Genomic DNA, 20,693 nt, shown 5'->3' on the forward strand with positions numbered 1-20,693 from the left:
CTGACTAAACACCGTGATAGCTGACTAAACACCGTGATAGCTGACTAAACACCGTGATAGCTGACTAAACACCGTGATAGCTGACTAAACACCGTGATAGCTGACTAAACACCGTGATAGCTGACTAAACACCGTGATAGCTGACTAAACACCGTGATAGCTGACTAAACACCGTGATAGCTGACTAAACACCGTGATAGCTGACTAAACACCGTGATAGCTGACTAAACACCGTGATAGCTGACTAAACAGAACTGACTAAACAGTGATAAAAAACACCGTGATAGCTGACTAAACACCGTGATAGCTGACTAAACACCGTGATAGCTGACTAAACACCGTGATAGCTGACTAAACACCGTGATAGCTGACTATCACCGTGATAGCTGACTATCACCGTGATAGCTGACTATAACCGTGGTAGCTGACTATAACCGTGGTAGCTGACTATAACCGTGATAGCTGACTATCACCGTAATAGCCAACTATCATGCATGATATCATGGATATAACTAACCAACAAAATCAAATTTCATCAAAGTAATCTTTTTCGATTGATTGAATTTCCCAAGGTAAATATAGTGAGGAGGTAATGCCATATATAACCGAATCAGATGTGCGGTGGCACGAAAGTTCGATACAGTAGAAAATACTGTGATTCTGGAATAACTTCCAGATTCTTAATCCCACATGGCCCATCTTCGAACTTATCCTCAGGAATTGAATTCTGCGTCGATAAAAAAATTAAAATTGGTAATTGGTTGATAATTACTCAAGTTATCGTGCTTACAAGCAAAATATTGGGACAAACTATTCCGTTTTTCTTAACATGTCATACAACCTTTCATACAAACATTTTAGGGTGTTTTCCGGCATAACATCTGACTTACAGTCAAGGGAATAAGTAGTGTGTCCACATTTTACTCTATTCAATTGGCACTTTTTGTGTAACTTATGAGATGACGCTTTTTTATAGAAAACTGACGTCTTAGAACACTGAACTACAGTGTATCACAGGTGCCAATACTTAACTGATATCGTTTGGTTACACAAGAAAATCGATTTTGCGAACACTTGGTAGATCTGACCAAAAGACTCGATATTATTGATTGCTTAGACTTTTATTACATGTAATTTCACATACCAATTTTTATTTCCACATTATTTACAATAGTTGTTCTTCTTCATTTTCTGTATTTAAATATAATCCGGTTGCACCACACATACTTATAAATTATTGAGTTGTTGTAAACGCAGTGCAGAGCATTTAATATAATATTCTGAATAAGATTTTATTTATCTACTCGATGTATACTCGTATTTGTAATTTTGTTTTTGTTTTGTTGTTGTTGTTTAATAAATCTGTGCAATAAAGAAACAATTATTATTGTATTCACTCTATTTTGCGAAAGGAAATAAACTTTGGCCAAAATAGTGAACCATTTGTTTCTCGATAATAATCGATTAGCAAAACTATAGATTTTATATTGATGCATGCATGTAATACGTACACTTTTTGTATATCCTTCAAAATGTACATAACAATTCCCACCCCGACCCCATTCACATTATAAATCGCAATTTATGAAAATATGAAGGTTTTTCGTTATTACAAATATCTATTGTTTATCGCACCTTACTCTTCTCTTGCAGTTTTAAATTCTCATAGACAAAAAAGGAATGAGAGTTTCCGGTTCTTCTTCCAACTTTAAATTAAAATTTCAAAATATCACAAACAATAAATATGAGAGTGCTGTTCCCAGACAAAGAGAATTCAAAAATTTGATGCAACAACCTTACCTGTTGCATAAATTCACTACTGTAACGTTGTTCCTATGCATATTTTACATCATATTTTTTAACCTTTTCTGGGACGGCCGCTTTCTCAACAGGAACTGAATGATACAACTCTTCCAACGTACGAATGTAAACCAATTTTCGCCAGAATTTAGAACTGGAAATCAAACGAAACAAAAATTATAGATTTTCGTGGTCGTAATAGATGAAATAGAGGTTGTAAAAATAGCATTCAGCGAGAACGAAGACTCGTTAAATTTAACTGGTCTCGGAGAAACATGTCCAAAATTCATTAATTAAAAATAAAATTGAGAATCACACAATTTTGTTGTGTAGCCTCGAAACCAGTTGAACAGAAATCTCTAAACACTAAAACACTTCAACTAGTCTCAATGGGTGATACGTCAAAATGAGTATGTAAAAGTCCAGTTTACTAGGAACAAACCAATTAATTTAAGTGAGTTCGCTGGGGCACACTCTTTTTGACATTCTTTTTAAACACTCTATAGTCATTCTTTTAGAGACGGAGATGCTATGTCTTCGAGAAGATGGCCCAGCACAGAAAGATCTGTTCACATATTTTCTTGATGTACTTCTTTGTGTTTGCTAGCCAGTGCAGGCTTTCTCAATAACATTTAGAACATTTGGTAGGACAAATGAGATGTTTTGAGATGTTTCCTTGTCTATCCAGTTCAGTGCCTGTTAAAAAATGAAAATAGTGAAAACTCAACCCACAGTGACATTTGGACACGAATTAGCTTCAGCTGTTTCTCAGCCCACACTCATACCAACAAAACCGCTCATACGTCTTTATTCGGTTTTATACGGTATAGCATGCGCATACGATGGCCTGACCTCTATATCATATGTCATATATTCATCAGCTTCAAAAGATCCTCTGGAGAACTTTGGAGAACCGAAGCAGGACACTTTTTTCTGAGGAAGTACCGAAAACCACCGAAAATTTCAGATTTTTTTTTTGAATTTTTCGGAACTTTTTCAGAATTTAAATTCTCAAAAATAGATCCTCCATCCTGCATCGAAGGTTCTTTTTAGAAAAATCTTGACTTGCAATTCCTAATAATAAGCCTTGTTCGAAGTGTATTATGATCATGCGTGGCCTTAGTATAATCTCCGGTCAATTATTTATGGACATTGTCGAGAATGGTGCAGGCAATGAGTTTCTCATCCAATCCAAAAGTTTTGGAAGAATATCTCTCAACACGTCAACACTCAAAATTTGCTAAAAATGTTAGCCAACAAATTTGGCACTATCCATACACATCCTGACAAGGTAATCATTTTGGTTTCATTTCTTGTTTTCTCATCGATCAAACGAACTTTGTGTCCACAACTAACACTAAAATGAATAGGGTCTCCTATGACTATCTTTTGAAGACGTTGATGTCATCGAAAGCAAGATACAAATAAGTTCTGGCTAATGTGGCGCATTTTAGCAAAATGTCTGTTAAGAGTAATAAAGTAACAGACTTATTCAAAGTGCATCAATACCAGCAGCAAAAATCTTTTCTTTTATATCACATTAAATCCAACCTACCTGATAAACGGTCTGGCCATCCAAACCACAGATTTCAGCCAAAATGTCGGATGAACCATAAATAGATTCTTGAGACTTTTACGCAAACGTCGATCCAGAAGTTGATAGCACTTTTTTAGCCACGGGAACGGCGGAACATTTCCTCGACTGGATCCACCGTGCAAGTAAATGAGAACGTAATCCTCCGTGACCAATTGTTCCAGAGTCTTAACGACGTACCTAGAACGATTGTACAAAATTCTGCTGTCACCAAATCACGAGCATTTATTTCTCTTCAAAATTCACTCACAAAAACAGATTGTCCATGACGTAGTGATAATCGGCTCGTGAACGATCAGGCAAATGGCACGCACTAAATACGACAATGGCATTGTGTCCACCTGCATTCAAGTATCCACCATGCGATAACACACGTTTGTATGGCTCGATTACTTTCATGTCGATGTCTCTCGTACGGCCATCGGGTAGAGTAATTTTTTGCCAATTTCTCAAGTCTCTGGACTCCTCGGCTGAAATAACAATTCAATTTTGAGTGCATCCCAAAGACAAAATGAAAATTGTATGATGAGAATAATGTCGGCTCACCTGCTGAATAGGGCGGTATGCGATCCACAGGTAAATTACAGGCCGATTCATTCTCATCATCTTTGTCGATATCGTTCAACGTTTCGTCGAGGACACTACTCGAAACACTAGCCGACACCAAATTACTATCATTGTCCTCGTCGAAACTGTTCGACATCGAATCTTCCGATGAGACATCTTCAGACATCAATTCCGATGTCAGCGTTATTTTTCGTTGTGTTACCGGCATTGTATTGTCCACGGGACGACTAAAACTATTTGAAACCAATGCGACCGATTGAAATGTCGGCGTTACAGTGGCCTGATACTGAGATAAATCCGGTTCGGATTCGCCACTGCTCAGATAATCCGAACTCATTCCGTGCAACGATTCTGATTTGCTTGGTGACATCAGAGAAATATTCTCCACCCCACTGTTAATGACGTCCAGCGTCTGATTTAAAGCACTAGTCGTTGTTGTGGTTGCTGTTGCTGATGATGTTGACATCGAGTCAATTGCTTTAGCTTTGGGTTTTGGATTAGCTAAACGCAACGGCTCAGGTACAACATCTGGATAGTTGAAATGTTTGGTGGGTTGACCATTCTCCGAATCTGAGTCGTTTGGCGACATCAGCGGATGGCTGGATGCCAAAGTAAACCCACTCCTAGAATCGGGCATCGATGTTGTCGATGTGTGATGGTTGGTGACATTTTCATCTTCCTCCAAGGTTAAACAATTATTACGATTGTCCAATTCCCTATTGCTTCTCGATGTATACTCCAGCGTATTACTGTTGTATGGGCTTTCGGTCAGTTCGGTTATTGCTGTTGTCGATATCTGTGACACACTATCTTCGTTTAAGTTTGTGGATTGTTGTATATCATTAGGCCGTATCAATTGGTCACCATCTGATGGCGATTCCTGAGATGCTGTGGTTGTATCCGATATGTCCATCTTATTGTCCGATATTGGACTTTCTTCGCAATTTTGACTGTAAATAAAAATGGAAATGGAAAAAATCAATTTTTTCAAGATCACAACAAATCAACACAAATTCGACGACGAGGATCAGCGATAAATACGCCGCGAAATGTTAATTGGATCAATTACCTCATCACAATGAGACATAAGCACGTTGGTTTAATTTACTTGAGATGCTGTTTTCCGATGAAACTTGAATTGTTCAATCTAAAACAATTATTTTTTGTTTACCATTTTTGTGGAACGAAAATCGTACAAGAATGACGTCTGAATGAGTGCGATGAATGGATACATAATGGAACTGATGTACTGTGACCGTTTGATGAAAATTTGAAAAAGAGCGGAGTTGTGTGCTTCTTGAAATAATGTATAGTACAGATATCAACCGTATACAGATAGGGATAAAACGATTAAAAGTAGAGTCCGAGGCGAATCCGAGTTCAATAAACACCGGAAAGCGAATTTTTTTATTTTTATAGACTGTTATGATCAGAGCGAGAGATCCGAAGACTAGTTAATTTAACTTGCCTTGGGGTACTTGTCAAAATATTGCTTTCTCTTTCAACGTGTTACGTTGAGAGCGAGAGGACCGAAGACCAGTTTATTATAAGTTGTCTTGGGGTACTTGTCAAAATATTTCTATCTCTTTATCTCTTTCATCATAACACTCTATGCCGAGTTATGCAATAGACTGTTATGATCAGAGCGAGAGATCCGAAGACTAGTTAATTTAACTTGCCTTGGGGTACTTGTCAAAATATTGCTTTCTCTTTCAACGTGTTACGTTGAGAGCGAGAGGACCGAAGACCAGTTTATTATAAGTTGCCTTGGGGTACTTGTCAAAATTTTTCTATCTCTTTCATCATAACACTCTATGGATTTTACCAAGGTAAATATAGTGAGGAGGTAATGCCATTCAGACGCGCGGCCAATGCCAATGATTTTTTTTTAAAGGATGACTATGATTTACTTGTTATTAACAAAAATATTTTCACTATCTCACAACAGATGGCCCGACTTTCTTTTAGATTTTTTGCTTTCAACAAAGGGATGAGATGGCGTTTGTATCGAACTTTCGTACCACCGCACATCTGATTCGGTTATATATGTCATTACATCCTCACTATATTTACCTTGGATTTTACTTGCTTTTGAGCTTAAAGTCAATTCATTCTTGCTCATCTTTAGAGTAGAGTCATCGTTGTTGTTTGTTTTCTTCAAAGCTCAATTTTGTTTGTCGTAATATTGTGAAATTCAAAGCTATGTGTGTTTAGCTCTTTTCATTTTGAATTTTGAGCACACTTGCAGAGTCATTCAATCCCATACGCTTTGCAAGGCTTGATTTCCACTTACCGACATGTACTCCGTGTGAGAGATTTTTTTTTGATTTTTTCGTTGTTTGCTTGACGTCGCGCTTTCTCACGGAGTATTTTTTGTTGAGTGGAAATCATACTTAAAGGTTTTTTGCCTTCATGTACATGACAGGTGACATTTCGAACAATATAGGTTCATCATGTGCTCAATTGTTTGAAATGTCACGGCAAAACGGTTGACTGTGACTAACGTTTAGAATGGTTGCCACCAGTTTTAGACTCTTTTTGTTTCCCTCAAACTATCGACTTTGAACTAATTTGAATCTTTATTACGATTACTTTGTTGGTAGTAAATAACTGACTCATCAACTAACTCACCACAGATAGAACAGGATATAGATCATTGTCGATGTCGTTTGAGATGTCATTTTCACAGCTCGAAAAAATTATTCTAAATTTTTAGTTTTTGTAAGGTTAGCTGGATGAATTTACTTTACATGTATTTGTGAAGAAACCGCTATTTGACAAATTTGGCAATGATCCATTATCCAAGGTCCTGAAAGAACAGGTTAAAACCCTTCTGAGTTGATCACAAAGGCGACACATAAATTTTGACAAATAGATGCTTTTTGTTGAACACACTCATTAAAGATTGTTTGAAATGTCAACTTGATAAAAACTTTTTGAGTGTGTTCATGTTCAACGTGTTCAAGAAAAAGCATCTATTTGTCAAGATTTGTGTGTCACCACCCGCCTTCGTGAGTGTCTTAACCTGTTCTTTCAGAACCTTGCTATTATCAGCTTGTGTAAATAACCATTGTTTTGACCACGGTCATTAAAAAACAATTAAAAATCTAAAAATCAAGAAAAATAAAAATCAAAACCAGAAATTAATTTAAAATAAGCGACGTCATTTCTGAACGACACCCGAAATCTAATATATCCGGCGTCATTAATGGACAACATCCGATCTAATCACACTGTTGCGATAAGAAACATCTATATACAAGCAGTCATCTTACGCATTCCCATTCAGAATTAAATTAGTTTTGTGCGGAGAACGTTTAGTTTAATATCTTTATCTTGTTCGATTACGCCATTAGTTTGCTGGAATTTTTCACTGTTGAGGCTATATCGTACAAGGGATATTATAGAAATGGACGCACACAGAAACGGTGGAAAATGTGAAAAGCCTAAGGAAAATGGTTTTTCCACAATTTTGAAACGAACCCGTATCACATCTCTTACCGATGAAGAAACTCATGAGTAAGTGTTAGTAGGTTAAACAGTAATAGATTGTAATACAAAGTCATTAAATAAATAAAATACACAAGTGCAATGCATCAGTACCGTATTTGAATTAGAAATTATTGATTTTCAGACTTCCCGGAACTTGTCCAGCATGGTCTGATAATCTTCGTGCTGTTCTATTTACTGATACGGAAATACAAAGTCAAGTACAAAAATTAGCACGACAAATTTGTCGTGATTATCAAGGTCGAAGTGTGATATGTGTCGGTTTGTTGAGTGGCGCAATGGTTTTCTTAGCAGATTTACTTCGTCATTTTACGATTCCGTACAAAGTTGACTTTATGGTGGTTTCATCATACGGCGCAGCAACAACATCATCGGGTTCAATACGATTGAAGAAAGATATGAGTTTGGATCCGAATGGAATGGATGTGCTCATAATTGAAGATCTGATTGATACAGGCAATACATTGCAATGGATAAAAACCCATTTGAGTGGTAAAGGATGTGCATCGATTAAAATGTGTTGCCTTTTGGACAAGAAAGAACGCCGCACTGTACCGATTACGGCTGATTATGTTGGATTTGAATGTCCCGATGAGTTCATCGTTGGATATGGAATGGATTATGCCGAGGACTATCGTTGTTTGCCGTTTATTGGCGTGTTGAAGCCTAAAGCGTTTATGAACTCATAAAACATTCTTTATTGCATGGGTACACAGCACTGCTTCTATGGGCAGTGCTGTGATGAGTATAATAGAGCGGTTTCATGACAGTTTGTTAAAAAAGATTTCTTCATTTTCTCAATAAACCGTTTGAAGACACAATGCGTATGAAGTTTTTGTTATTATGGAAAAGAATACATTACAGAGGCCCAAAAGTTGCGCAAAATTTAATCCCAACAACCCACTTTAACAATTCTTTTGTTCTTTCCAACCACTCACCTACTCAAACTTCACATGATATGTGAACGGCCTCTATTGATTTGATCGAAAATATTAAATTTTTTTAAGTAGGCAGCTTAAAGATAGGGTGAGAACGTAAACCCATCGAAACAGTTCAACGAGCAAAAGAGTTATCCAAACCAAAAGAGTCGTTTATGGAAGGAAATCAGGAAATTATGGCAATTTAGTTTGCCACAAATAGCAAGTGGAAGTCTCTAATGTAGTGGAGTAAAGGTTTCTTCTGCGGTATAAGTTGAAATTTGTTAAAACTTGCTTCTAAAGATAGAAAATCGAGTGGTTAATTACTTGAACGCATGATTTACAAACTTTCATCGCGTATGTTCTTGTCCATTTTATTTACAACAATTTCCAGTACAGCCATCACATTGAGGAAAATTATAGAAAATAAAAACAGACCAATAACGATTATACACAGGGGCGCCGACTTCTAAGGACAAGCGCGGCTCGACTACATCTTTCCAGTTTTACTTGAAAGAGCATCACTACTCCCAGATTCGCTTGTTGTATGAGCACCACTACTCCCAAGCACAAGTCGGCGTCCCTGATTATACAGTCAGTTCTCACGGTAATTATTGTTGTTTCTTATTTGTATGTGAAAACCAGTGTGGTGCATGGTCTATTGGTCTATCCTAATCAACTAAATTCTTAAAGGTAGCCGATTTTATTTATAAAAATCAAAAATTCCTAATTGCCAATAAATATGCAACAAATATAAAACAGAACCCAATTGTAGGCATTTGTAAAAAATTTCAAAATTATCTTATCATTTCACAAAAAATTAATTTTATTTTAACCGAACTTAGAAACAAATGTAGTAAAACAAGCAATGTTTCTTGCAATTGCAATATTTGTTTGGTATGTTGCTAAGGAATTCGATTTTTATTATTCTTTACATTTTGAATTTGCGTGGAATTTGCCATTGTTAAAACCAAAATTCCAAATATTGAACATTTTATACGACAGCAGTAGAACATATAAAAAGAACTGTTTTCCGAACAGCTAATTCAGTATTATAAAGAAGAGTGAAATATGGGTGTGCTAGTCATATTGCTATTTATTTCTGCAAGCGTTTTGGTAGAAGGTAATAGTAGATTATGCACTTGTTTTTAACCTTTTACTTTGCCAAGTGTGAAGGCTGCAATCACATCAAAATATAAAGTTCCAAACAATTATTTTATTCAAAAACGTGAGGTAAAGTTGACTTTGCTGCATGGATCCAAAACTTTACCTCAAGGTTTTGAATAAAATACCTTACTTGGCAATTTTGGCAAATGATGGAAATTGTACTTCTTATGTGTTTACCGACATCGGCTACGACTCCATCGGCAAATTTGACACAAGAAGTATCATTTCCATCATTTGCCCATTGATAAGTATACTACTATACTACTATTATTAAAGTCCCGTTTTATGTGTGTATTGGGCTAACAATTTCACATGAAAAAGCGACTTTTTTAACTTTAGATAAATAAAAATTGGATTGGTTGAAACTGGAATTCCGAGACACGGTCTCGATTGTAAATTGGTGCCATTAACTCCAGTCATTATTACAATAGTGATTAAAAGCATTTTCAAGATGGGCAGTAATGGCGCGGTTACATTACTTAGCTTGTAGGCTTCACAATGTAACCGCCCTTTATGGCAATGAAAGTAAATAGATAGGTATGGCCAAACGTTCAAATTTGTTCTAGTCGGAGCACATACGGATTTGCATGGCGCCACCTCAAACGCAATGAAAGTGTAAAACAGGTATGGTCGATCGTTCGCCCGGAGGACATAAAAGTTTGATTTACGCGCTCAAACACACTCATTTTCATATTATTTTGACATAATATATGAATGCGTTTAAGGTGAATTTGCCGATCGGCCATATCTGTTCTGTACTTTCATTGCTCAAACGAACTCATTTCTAGTGAAAATTTCCACTAGAAATGAGTTCGTTTGAGGTGGCGCCATGCAAATCCGTATGTGCTCCGACTTGTATGGACTGGCCATACCTACTTATCTACTTTCATTGCTTTATGGATCTAATTAATTATTGTGAATGTTAACAAATTCACAAGATCCAAGCGTTTAAGCTTTGACTATAACATTACAGCATGTACATCGGTCCCAAAGGTCGAAAATCGTGGAATCGAAATCAACATAGACGTAACTGATGATGACAGAAACTTTATTCGTTCTATTGTCACCGAAATACAAAGACTAATTGAAGAAAAGAGGAAGGAATTTTTTAAAGCCAACAAAGCAGAAGATGAGGAAGTCCCGTCTGATGAAGAGGTAAGGTGATAAAGCTTTGTATTGCTTTGGATTTTCATTAAGAATATAATTGAAATATTTAGGAATTTCAAGAAAACCTGGACGATGAAAACTTTTCTTCGACCTTAATAGAAACGGAGTTAAGCGGGTCAACCGAAGCACCTCCACCAACAACCACAACAGATTATGATAACGTTATACCAAAATAAGCGATGAGAACTGGCTTTCTTTTATATTCGATTTTAACTCATGAAGTTAAAGGCTCAGTGTCAAAAAATAAAGAAATATTAACTAATTAAAAGGTACTTATAACGGTTGTTTTTCCTTAGACTGTTCTAAATATCTGAGATCTACACATTAGATTATGGGCACATTAGATTTTGAGCTTGCAAAAATTAGTAGCAAGCTAATCTTTTCAGGATTCGGTGGTCCTAAGGGGTTTACAATATCCCAGAAGTCCCACTCGATCCCACTTGAGCATTTTGAGAAAAGTGATAAAAACCGATTAGGGCGGAAAAATAACTAAAGTTGGTTCATTGCTAACCTGAGTAAATGGACCAGGACTTGTTTTGATGGTCAGTGAAAGTATTTCACTGCACTTACAGAAATTGCATTCGTTAAGTAGTTATCGGCACACCCAAAAAACTTTTTGGTAAAAAACGGCCACAAATAATTTGCATAAAAAACATAAGTATGGTAGTGTGGTCTTCATGACGCTACAAATAATAACACATTTGGTCAGTACTTCATGATGGTTCTGTTTGAGTAGTTTGAGTAGCATAATGCTGCGCTAAATAAACCAATCAATTTAGTAAGACATTTCGACCACTGTTACGATCTGTGAGAAAATACGTCTTTCGACGTTTTGCATTAAAAAAATTCAAAAAATTTGATTTGTCTGACACGACAGGTCTTTAAATAAAAATTTAATTTTAAAATTTCATTCGCCATTTGGCACCAATACCTTCATTTTGGCACCAATTTGGATTATCTACTATGTGAGATGGCCCCGACTAGGTCTACCCTCGTTAGGGCCCAAATCTAAAAGTCGTAGAACAAATGTTTCTCGTATTATGTAATGTAGCAAAATCGCATAGGTTTCAAGCCATGGCCTTATGAGGGACTCAAAGTGTCGTGGGCTCCAGGTCTATAATATGCAGTTCAAAAATCAGTTTTTAAAATTGGTTGGAAACGCACGCACTCATTGTTATAAAACGTTGTCATTGTTATTAGCCGGTGTTTGTGTATTTCAACTGTCATTTTCAAAATATTTTAATTTGCTGTAGAAATTGGGAATTATTTTCCTTTAATAATTGTGTTGATCCGTGAGTGATTGGAATGTTTTTATTTTCAAATCAATTCAGCTGATTCAAAGAAGAAATAGAAAATGTTGAATGCACCAAGCTTTTCGGAAGATATGCTTCCGCGGCATTTTCCAAAAGCAAAGGGTCAATTAGAACTGGTAAATTGCTCAATAGTTTGTCGATTGAAAAGCAAGAATTAATTTCCCTGCATCTTAGAAATCAGCTGCTGCTGCTGCTCCTACACCCACACTTCCCGGTCTTTCGCTATTGCTTGACGATGACAACAAAGTCTTCAAACCAGATCCACCACGAAAAGTCGAACCGAAAAAGTCTTTCGAACAATGGAAACAACAACACCACACAAAATTCGCTGGAAACGAGGAAATGTATCAACGGAAGTCTGAGAAAAAACAAGTGAGATTTGAAACGAATAAATCCAACGAACACCCGCCCAATCAACGACCTTTGTGTCCTGTTGTTCCGAACTTGGAGCAGAGTTACTACGATGGTTCTGATGAACAGAACTTTTGTTCGAATCTACGACCGAACTACCATCAACATCAACACAATTCAAAAGAAATCGGACATTGTGGTGCGCATGACAAGAATGTTTTGCTTACGAAATGCAACCACAAACCAATGAGCCCTACATTTACGAACGACAAGGCGTACAGCGCCGCTAGCCAACTAACGAACGAGCTACCCCATTTTAATCGAGTGGTACGAGCTGAATCAATGAAAGAGAATTGCATTTCCGGGCCCTACGTACCGGTACCAAAAAATCAACACCGACAATGTAATGGGAACTGTTGTCAAACAAGCCACAATAATTGGGAAATGACGAACTATCAGACATGCGACTATGCCGTGCCAAACGGATGTGTAGGCCAAAGACAGCTACAACAATCCAATAAGCGCGAAGTGCAGCCCAAAAGCTTTAGTCCGTACAATGAGCGAATTGAACGAAACTTAAAGGAACAAGTGACCGATGATACGTTACTTAGTATCATGGAGGAACAACAGCAACACATTCTATTACAGCAAAATCAAATAATGATGCAGCAGAAACAGAATATGATACAACAGCAGCAGATCTTTATGCTGCAACGTCAAGTTCAAAAACTGCTGCACCGTACCGGAAATCATCCCATCGAATCGCCGAGCAAACTATGTCCAACTTCCATTTGCGACCGACCAACACCACAGACAATGACCAATCCGTTACAGAGCGCAACCAAAACTCGAAATGGTGCAATCGATTCTGTGTGCAATGGTGCTAAATCATCGATCGGTGTGATGACTAGTTTTTTGGGTAACGTAAATGATGGGATGCCCAACGGTATGCAACAATTTAATGAAAGATTTGCATCGAAAGTGACGAACGAAAAATTCATTGAGAACATGGGCGGATTTTCGGCCGAGGAGTACTCTGACAAGGACAGCATGTTAGATAAAATAAACGACGCGATCAAAAATTCATCTGCCATGATCGATTATAGAGGTAATAAGGCTGGTGGAAGCAATTCGCCGAAACGACAGACCGATATCAACATTGCCGCTCAGGCGTACGTAACTTGTTTTAAAGATTTCGAAGTCAACTTCGCTCAAATGAAATTTTCAATTTTCAGTTTGTTCTACGAAACGTCCAGTACGAACAACGGCTGTACGACTGAGCAAAAGACAACCGATCGTAGCTTTGCATTGTACATGCTAGGTATGAAATACGATTGTGCGCAGGATGACGCGTCGAAAAAAGTCGAGAAACGAGATTGGCAACCGCAGCAGACGAATGGCAAAAGTGACCAGGTTTCCGTAAACCTTTCGCCGGAAGTATACGACTACTTGAAAAGACATGGACTGTTACACCAAGAATGAATTTAATTGTTTTTTAAGTACTTTGTTGGCATTGGAACGATTTGCTGTGAAATTATAACATTAGCCAAGTTTGATTGTGTGGTTTGAGTGTACAGCGGAAGACTTTACATTATTCGAATCCATGCATATGCGAAAGAAGAAAATTTTAGCGATGCTGAGTTCGGAGTAGATTTCTGGAAATTTGTGGTCTAGATCTCAACCCCAACTTATAGTCAAGAGAGGGATTTTTTTGCAAGTGGACCAGGCTCCGTCGAAGCGTTTTTTTAGCGACTTTATATGCCCGTAGCCACAACAGTCTAAAACCGCAGTCTTTTAATTTTAATATTCTTTTATTGGCTGGGAAACTTCCACCAAAAGTCGAAAACGGGTGTTTTTTGTCCGTGATTTACTGGTGCTACAGGCTATGGACATTCATGTGTTTGGGTTCATTGGATAGGTATTGTCTAGGAGATACGGGGCAAGCACAGATATCTTACATGTTCTGTACCATTGTTCGAAAATAACACAAATATTGTGTCAGTCAAAGGCTGTAAATTTTGATTGCGTTCTTAGACTATTGAGGCCAAGGACTATCTGGGCGTGTAAACAAAGCGTCGCTAAAAAATAGCTCCGACGGAGCCTGGTCCACTTTCAAAAAAAACCCTCAGAAGGATTTCATTCCTCAAGAAATCCATCTACACAATCTTGAATAGATCTTGAATTTGATCGTCAATTGTTAGATTATCTGAAGTCAGAGGTCCGACCGATTTCAACAATATTCCTCACTCAATTTTTGTGCGTGTCGAATCTTTAGAAACTCACAGATCGCTATGAAAGAGAAGAATGATTACTTCAGCCTACCAATGCTTGACAAAAGGTGATGGAAAGTTGTACTCGGAATAGGACAATTTACAAACATTGAAAAATCAATTTAAAATACACAACGACAAGGAAACAAAGATGTAAATGATACAGTTGCTAGTCATGGCATATCACTCTGATACCGTAAATACCATTGAATAAGCTAAAACTCCAAACTCCGACATACAAAATCCACCGTTTCGCCTTTGAACCTGAAACAGGATCGGAAACAGCGGTTTTAGTATTCAGTATCCGATTAGCCATGACTACTTCAAAAAAGTAAAATTGCGATATTGAAATCGGTGGCGGTGGTAAGAAAAATTTGAAATCAACACACACACGTAAATGGAGCTTTGATGCATTTTGAATCAATCACAATTATCTTAATATTGAGGCTAATATTTTAAGGATAGATTAGACAACTCTGTAAAGAACTATAAATTTACAATACAAAAGAACACTAAACGTACCAATCAACCAAAATCTTACAGCTCATTTCATCATTCACTCACCATCGTCAATAATTTACATTGAAAGCTATCCGTTATCACATCACATCACATACACACACTTTTTAGAACAAAGTTTAGTTGATGCACATTTTGTAGTGCTTCGAATTGCCGTCAGATGGCCGTACGGCTTACACAAAACAAAACACATCAGAATAGAATCGAACGCAGCGAATAGAATCAAATGACGTAATTTGTGTTAGTTTATGCTAATTGACTGAAGCGAAAAAAGCTAAAATTAGAAATTACAAAGCATTTCACGTTGTGTGTGCAATTAACTCACGATTGATGTATGTCAGGATGGCCGAGCGGTCTAAGGCGCCAGACTCAAGAGAAATCTTGCCTTTGTACAAAGGTTGGTGAGTGTTCTGGTCCACTCTGTGGGCGTGGGTTCAAATCCCACTTCTGACATAATTTTTTTTTTTTCATGATCAATATTAACCATTGAGATGAATATTAGAAGCGCCCCTCATGTCGGCAGGTGCCTTTTGCTTTAATTCAACAGTTGCAAGTTGCAATCGACGAATTTTTGTTCGATTGAATTTGATATTTTTGTATATAATTAATCGTTCAGCTAGGTCTCCTCTTGAGTCTTGCAACTCGATGCTAAACAAGATGTTTGAAATTGTGTGAATTTACCAGAAGAATTTTAAAATTTGCTTAAGGCTACTCGCGCAAGGTCCTTCATTAAGCGCTGTGTTTAAGCCTAGCAACACTGACAAACGAAGTTTTCCTTTCTAATTTCATTCGATTTTTATTGACACGGGTTGATTAACAACATTCACTAATATGATACTTCTTCTTGTGTGCAGTTAATAAACACTTATAGGCGAACGACATTCCACAGTGGCATGAGTACGGCTTTTCCTGTTCGAAATAAAATTGGGTAAATTAGGGAAACAATTCAAAAGCAGACAATCTCTGCAACGAACCTGTGTGTGAATTCGCTTGTGAATGCGAAGTGTGTATCTCGTTTGGAAGGCCTTTCGACACGTCTCACATTTATATTTTCGATCCTGACTGTGAACCAACATATGCTTCTTTAACGCTGGCCTGCGAAATTGGTCAATTATAATCAAAAAACGATTCTGTGTCGCATGCAATTAAAACCTTACTTTGTTTTAAACAATTTTCCGCAAATTTCACATGGAATATCAGGATCGAAGTGGTGTCGTGGATGGATCTTTAGCCCTTGGATCCATTTAAACTCTGCAGCATTTTAATGGAATGAAAAGTTTAAATTGAAAGTTGCTCGCACACACCATTACCGTTTCCACAAATATCACAGCTAAATGCTGGTTTACGGCTATGCAACGCTTTCTTGTGGTTTTTTAAATCACGAGGCGCCGAAAACGCTGATTTACAATTTTCTACATCACATTTGTATGGTTTCAGACCTGCAATAAATTGATAGAATTTATTACAAAGAGCATTGCGAAGGTGATAGTGAATCATCTAGCCCACGATTTATAGTGTTTTATCGAGTTTGAAATGAAAAGTTAAGTAATGTGAGTGTCTGTCTTGGATGGCGGCTTCTAGGCATTTTTTAAAACGTGAAGCCCCTAAAAACCACCGGTTACAGACAGACACTCATTTTACTAACCGATAGTGAATGGGATTGATCTAGTCATATACTTACTGTTGTGTTTGTTGACATGATACTTCATTTCATTTTTGCTATAACATTTCCCGCAAATGTGACACGCTATCAACGATGCTTTCCATTTGGGATATTTGTAGTTTTGATTATTTACGTCGTGTTCCACCAAATTGTCGATAGTTCCATTGCTGTCATCCGATTCAGACTTCAAATCGTCCACATTCACTTCCAGTATTTTTTCTGTTTCCACTTGTGAATCGGACAGGTTGGCTTGTTCGGACAGGTTGTCGCTTTCTACTCGGCTTATTGAATCATCAATGCTCACCGAATCGTCCCGAGTCTCCGATTCATCCAGATTATTCGAAATATTGTTACTATTTTCTGATTCTCCAGGACCGTTCAGATCTTCAGTAAATTCCACTAGTTTGGTCATTCCATGTAACTGCACGGCGTTTTGTTTACATTTATTTTGGAATACCAGCATGGACTGTATTGTTTGTACGCAGTTTAAACAAATCTTCTGCGGGAGTTTGTCCCATGGATTTATCTGTAAAGCATATTTGAAGGTCAACAAAACTGTTCAGCATATTTATCATTCCGGGTCCATACAATGACTGTTGTGAATCTTTCAATGATTTCGAAAATTCTGCTGCTGGACGTTTTCGGATCGAATTCGCCGGGGTACAGGCCTATCAACTCCACATTTTCACTCAGGCAAAGTCGACACATTATCGAGAAAATGTTTTCGTTTTCGTCATCCGACATGGCAGAATAATCAGCAGATTTTCCCGTTCGTAATATTTATTCACTAAAAGTGTTTTCGGTAAAATTGAGGAGGAAAACAAAACAAACTTTGACGTTTTGCGAAACCGCAGCCGTGTTCGATAACAGTCATAACAACAAAATGTGACAATCTGTTGTTAACATTCAACTTGGCTGACTTTTGATCATGGCTGCGATTCATCGAAACGTCAAAGTTTGTTTTGGTTTTCCTAGTCTAAAAAAACATTTCTATTTGTAAAAAAGGAACAACACACAACACAGTCTCATTACGCTTCACCATCATGTCTGATGACGAAAATGATAACATTTTCTCAATGATATGTCGACTCTGTCTGACACAAGATTTGGAACTGATAAGTCTGTATTCCTCCGAGGAATCTAATACAAACTCGTCCAACAGCAAAATTTTGGAAATCATTGAACGATTCACTACGATCAAGGTGAGACAAGTTCTCTTTGGAAAGATCTAAGTACAGTAGAGTTTAATCGGTTTCGCATTGTCTTACAGATACATCCGTTGGATAATCTTCCACAAAAGATCTGTACAAGTTGCATAAACACAATCCAGTCCATGCTGGCATTCCAGAACAAATGTAAACAAAACAACGTACAATTACTCAAAATGACCGTAAATCGTGAAGAATGTGTGATACTGGATGATGTGAAAGAGGAGCCGCCCCACCTGGTCGAATCGGAAACTTCTGATGGATCGGAGAATTTGCTAGATGAATCGTTAGGTGAAATGGGTAATCCGGACGAATTACAATGTCCCAGTCCGACCGAATCGGTTGATCGGGACGAATCGGAAGAACACGCGAAAAAGATCTTGGAAGTGAACGTAGACGATTTGGAATCGGACGACGAAACTGGAAATTTTATGAAACAATGTCCGAGCGAAAAATACGCCAACTACCCCAAATGGAAACCCCCGATGATAGCGTGTGATGTTTGTGGGAAACTTTATGGCAAATATAAATTGCAGCATCACATGAACAAACACAACGGTAAGTCCAGATGAATTGATTCGGCAATATCTTTGGCTCATCATTTCATACTTAAGGGCTGAAGCCGTTCGAATGCAATGAGCCCAATTGCACGTCAAAGTTCTCTGGACCACATTACCTCAGCAGACACAAAAGACTTTGTCATTCTGTCAAACCACTTTTATACTGTGATGTATGTGGAAGAGGTAAGTCTGGTGTTTGATGAAAAAAAGAGTTTTTTTCCCTCACGTCGTGACTGTTACAGGCTTCAAAGTGAAAGCCGGACTCGAGAACCATCGCTCTTACCATTTTGATCCTAAAATTCCGTGTAAAATCTGCCAGAAACTGTTTCGAAACAAGTAAGATTCCCGTTCTGCGTGTACTTTAAAAACTCAAACTCTAGTCATGTTTTCTATCGATATAGGCGAGCACTACTCAATCATATGTTGGTTCACAGTCAGGATCGAAAATATAAATGCGAGACTTGTGGCAAAGCCTACCAAAGAAATTACACACTTCGAATTCACAGACGTGTTCACACACAGGTTCGTAATACGATTTTGGACAATCGACAAAAAGTTTTTCATGTTGAAATCTTTCAGGAGAAGCCGTACTCATGCCCTTGCGGAGTATCGTTCGCCTATAAATGTTTACTGAAGTCACACACTGAGAAATATCATAAGTAACATTGTTGATCCAATGTTTTGCATTTTTATTGAAATGAAGCAACGTATTGTAGAGGAAATGTTTTTCAATTTAGTCAATTTATCGAACAATTGAACTGCAACACTGGGAAAACCCGTAATGGATTTAACTTAATAGTGATATAGAAATTCAAACGAAACCGAAAAATTCATTGGAGCGTGCGATTGCGAATTTATAATCACGACTGGGACTGATTCACTCAAGGACTTGAACCTTTCCTCACCTTTGGGTTGGATACACTTGTTCGGAAAGATAGTCACCGAAAAAAGTTGCTCCACACTTGTGAGTTTGCTTTACCTACACTGATAGAATAGTTAACGTGCTGAACGTATAAACGATGCTGGCAGACAGTTTTGGATCGTACTTCGGTTACGTGGTGCATATCCGTTGTGGACGGAAGATTTTGAGCAATTTCGATCGAACGAATGCCACAACTTTTCATGCAATCACCCCCAGAATTTGCCCCTAAGGCATGTTATAACGTAAACTACACTACCATCGATCAGAGGTAGTATTTCACATTTATAGCACCATACATAGCTGTTACCACCGAGATAATAACACAAGTAACTGCTTTGTATTGAGAAAAGAATGATATCCTGTTTCAATCAAATTCCAATTTTTTAAACTTATAAAATCATAATTTATTGAAAGGTTTTTTTTTTGTTCACAATTTAATGGCCTTATAACAAATTTTTATCAGCTCAGTGACGAAAAGTGAAACGTTCGTGAGATTTATTGAGAAAAATGTTGCATGTAACTCACCCACAAACGTGTATTGTCATACTCGATTACATAAAGAAGCTATTATGCAACGTCTTTACGATGAGCGTCGTTTTGATCATGTATGACAAAAGTGCCTTTTCACCACTGGCTTTAATTCTTTACAAAATTTCATAAGACGTTGCATGCAACAAGTTGCGAAATTAGGTATTCTTTTCGCACGATATACCTCGATAAAATGCAAAATTTCGAAACCTACATACATCGGCTTTTCTGTTTTGTAGATAAGTTTTTCAGTTTTAACTATTTTCACTATTAAGAAATGTTACAGTTGGAGGCAGTGAAATTTCCGCATGAATTTGCTTCGGCTGTTTTTCAGCTGATCCAAACAAACAATCACTGTTTATATGTCTCTATTAGTATAAACAGTTTTGATTGTATGTGTGGATCAGCTGAAGAAAATCCATGCTGAAATTTCGCTGCCTCCGAATGTGTTAGAAACAAGCTTACGTTTAAAAGTATACAAAAAAAAACTGAAATTTTTGGTTAAGAGGCACCAGCACTTAGCTAAAATTGTAGCCTACATTTGCGTGTTTCGTATTTCATTTTTGTTAATATTTTTCCATCAGAATCCTTTTTCAAAAATGTACGACCCGCAATTCCGACCACGAATCCGTTAGCT

The 20,693-nt window shown here is 37.4% G+C and overlaps 6 protein-coding genes and 1 non-coding gene across 7 annotated transcripts; 5 read left to right on the forward strand and 2 right to left on the reverse strand.

The window, feature by feature from the left end:
• Nucleotides 1-1,102: 1,102 nt before the first annotated feature.
• On the reverse strand, nt 1,103-5,172 carry LOC119080029 (uncharacterized serine-rich protein C215.13). Its single transcript, XM_037188211.1, has 5 exons — nt 5,031-5,172; nt 3,941-4,911; nt 3,645-3,864; nt 3,356-3,574; nt 1,103-1,954 (listed from the first exon to the last, which is right to left on the reverse strand). Exons 1-5 carry the CDS (start codon nt 5,033-5,035, stop codon nt 1,834-1,836), a joined length of 1,536 nt encoding a protein of 511 aa, XP_037044106.1. The 5' UTR covers nt 5,036-5,172; the 3' UTR covers nt 1,103-1,833.
• A 2,046-nt stretch (nt 5,173-7,218) lies between these two features.
• LOC119080091 (hypoxanthine phosphoribosyltransferase-like) lies at nt 7,219-8,294 on the forward strand. The gene is made up of 3 exons (XM_037188313.1): nt 7,219-7,480; nt 7,596-8,175; nt 8,213-8,294. Exons 1-2 carry the CDS (start codon nt 7,371-7,373, stop codon nt 8,158-8,160), a joined length of 675 nt encoding a protein of 224 aa, XP_037044208.1. The 5' UTR covers nt 7,219-7,370; the 3' UTR covers nt 8,161-8,175; nt 8,213-8,294.
• A 1,128-nt stretch (nt 8,295-9,422) lies between these two features.
• Nucleotides 9,423-10,994, forward strand: LOC119080111. Its single transcript, XM_037188342.1, has 3 exons — nt 9,423-9,511; nt 10,529-10,710; nt 10,773-10,994. Exons 1-3 carry the CDS (start codon nt 9,460-9,462, stop codon nt 10,896-10,898), a joined length of 360 nt encoding a protein of 119 aa, XP_037044237.1. The 5' UTR covers nt 9,423-9,459; the 3' UTR covers nt 10,899-10,994.
• Nucleotides 10,995-11,924: 930 nt separating this feature from the next.
• LOC119080019 lies at nt 11,925-13,942 on the forward strand. Its single transcript, XM_037188197.1, has 3 exons — nt 11,925-12,151; nt 12,210-13,558; nt 13,622-13,942. Exons 1-3 carry the CDS (start codon nt 12,077-12,079, stop codon nt 13,866-13,868), a joined length of 1,671 nt encoding a protein of 556 aa, XP_037044092.1. The 5' UTR covers nt 11,925-12,076; the 3' UTR covers nt 13,869-13,942.
• Nucleotides 13,943-15,511: 1,569 nt separating this feature from the next.
• On the forward strand, nt 15,512-15,628 carry Trnal-caa. The gene is made up of 2 exons: nt 15,512-15,549; nt 15,584-15,628. It is a non-coding gene; the product is annotated as a tRNA-Leu (tRNA).
• Nucleotides 15,629-15,955: 327 nt separating this feature from the next.
• Nucleotides 15,956-17,705, reverse strand: LOC119080061 (zinc finger imprinted 3-like). The gene is made up of 6 exons (XM_037188276.1): nt 17,427-17,705; nt 16,857-17,364; nt 16,486-16,614; nt 16,333-16,426; nt 16,150-16,270; nt 15,956-16,084 (listed from the first exon to the last, which is right to left on the reverse strand). Exons 1-6 carry the CDS (start codon nt 17,580-17,582, stop codon nt 15,989-15,991), a joined length of 1,104 nt encoding a protein of 367 aa, XP_037044171.1. The 5' UTR covers nt 17,583-17,705; the 3' UTR covers nt 15,956-15,988.
• Nucleotides 17,706-17,755: 50 nt separating this feature from the next.
• Nucleotides 17,756-19,328, forward strand: LOC119080062 (zinc finger and SCAN domain-containing protein 12-like). Its single transcript, XM_037188277.1, has 6 exons — nt 17,756-18,040; nt 18,109-18,604; nt 18,661-18,789; nt 18,849-18,942; nt 19,008-19,128; nt 19,186-19,328. Exons 1-6 carry the CDS (start codon nt 17,882-17,884, stop codon nt 19,267-19,269), a joined length of 1,083 nt encoding a protein of 360 aa, XP_037044172.1. The 5' UTR covers nt 17,756-17,881; the 3' UTR covers nt 19,270-19,328.
• Nucleotides 19,329-20,693: the final 1,365 nt, after the last annotated feature.

The sequence above is a fragment of the Bradysia coprophila genome, unplaced genomic scaffold, assembly GCF_014529535.1.
Source record: "Bradysia coprophila strain Holo2 unplaced genomic scaffold, BU_Bcop_v1 contig_350, whole genome shotgun sequence".
In the NCBI taxonomy this organism is placed as follows: Eukaryota; Metazoa; Arthropoda; class Insecta; order Diptera; family Sciaridae; genus Bradysia; species Bradysia coprophila.

Coding starts and splice junctions, on each gene's coding strand:
- LOC119080029 (XM_037188211.1), bottom strand. Junction 3,575..3,644: donor GTCATGGACAATCTGTTTTT/GTGAGTGAATTT, acceptor CAATCGTTCTAG/GTACGTCGTTAAGACTCTGG. Junction 1,955..3,355: donor ATGGCCAGACCGTTTATCAG/GTAGGTTGGATT, acceptor TTTGATTTCCAG/TTCTAAATTCTGGCGAAAAT.
- LOC119080091 (XM_037188313.1), top strand. CDS start 7,371: ATGGACGCACACAGAAACGGTGGAAAATGTGAAAAGCCTAAGGAAAAT. Junction 7,481..7,595: donor ACCGATGAAGAAACTCATGA/GTAAGTGTTAGT, acceptor ATTGATTTTCAG/ACTTCCCGGAACTTGTCCAG.
- LOC119080111 (XM_037188342.1), top strand. CDS start 9,460: ATGGGTGTGCTAGTCATATTGCTATTTATTTCTGCAAGCGTTTTGGTA. Junction 9,512..10,528: donor TGCAAGCGTTTTGGTAGAAG/GTAATAGTAGAT, acceptor ATAACATTACAG/CATGTACATCGGTCCCAAAG. Junction 10,711..10,772: donor AAGTCCCGTCTGATGAAGAG/GTAAGGTGATAA, acceptor TGAAATATTTAG/GAATTTCAAGAAAACCTGGA.
- LOC119080019 (XM_037188197.1), top strand. CDS start 12,077: ATGTTGAATGCACCAAGCTTTTCGGAAGATATGCTTCCGCGGCATTTT. Junction 12,152..12,209: donor CAAAGGGTCAATTAGAACTG/GTAAATTGCTCA, acceptor CCTGCATCTTAG/AAATCAGCTGCTGCTGCTGC. Junction 13,559..13,621: donor ATCAACATTGCCGCTCAGGC/GTACGTAACTTG, acceptor TTCAATTTTCAG/TTTGTTCTACGAAACGTCCA.
- LOC119080061 (XM_037188276.1), bottom strand. CDS start 17,582: ATGTCGGATGACGAAAACGAAAACATTTTCTCGATAATGTGTCGACTT. Junction 17,365..17,426: donor AAAGATTCACAACAGTCATT/GTATGGACCCGG, acceptor TATGCTTTACAG/ATAAATCCATGGGACAAACT. Junction 16,271..16,332: donor GGAAAATTGTTTAAAACAAA/GTAAGGTTTTAA, acceptor CCAATTTCGCAG/GCCAGCGTTAAAGAAGCATA.
- LOC119080062 (XM_037188277.1), top strand. CDS start 17,882: ATGTCTGATGACGAAAATGATAACATTTTCTCAATGATATGTCGACTC. Junction 18,605..18,660: donor TCACATGAACAAACACAACG/GTAAGTCCAGAT, acceptor TTCATACTTAAG/GGCTGAAGCCGTTCGAATGC. Junction 18,943..19,007: donor CAGAAACTGTTTCGAAACAA/GTAAGATTCCCG, acceptor CTATCGATATAG/GCGAGCACTACTCAATCATA.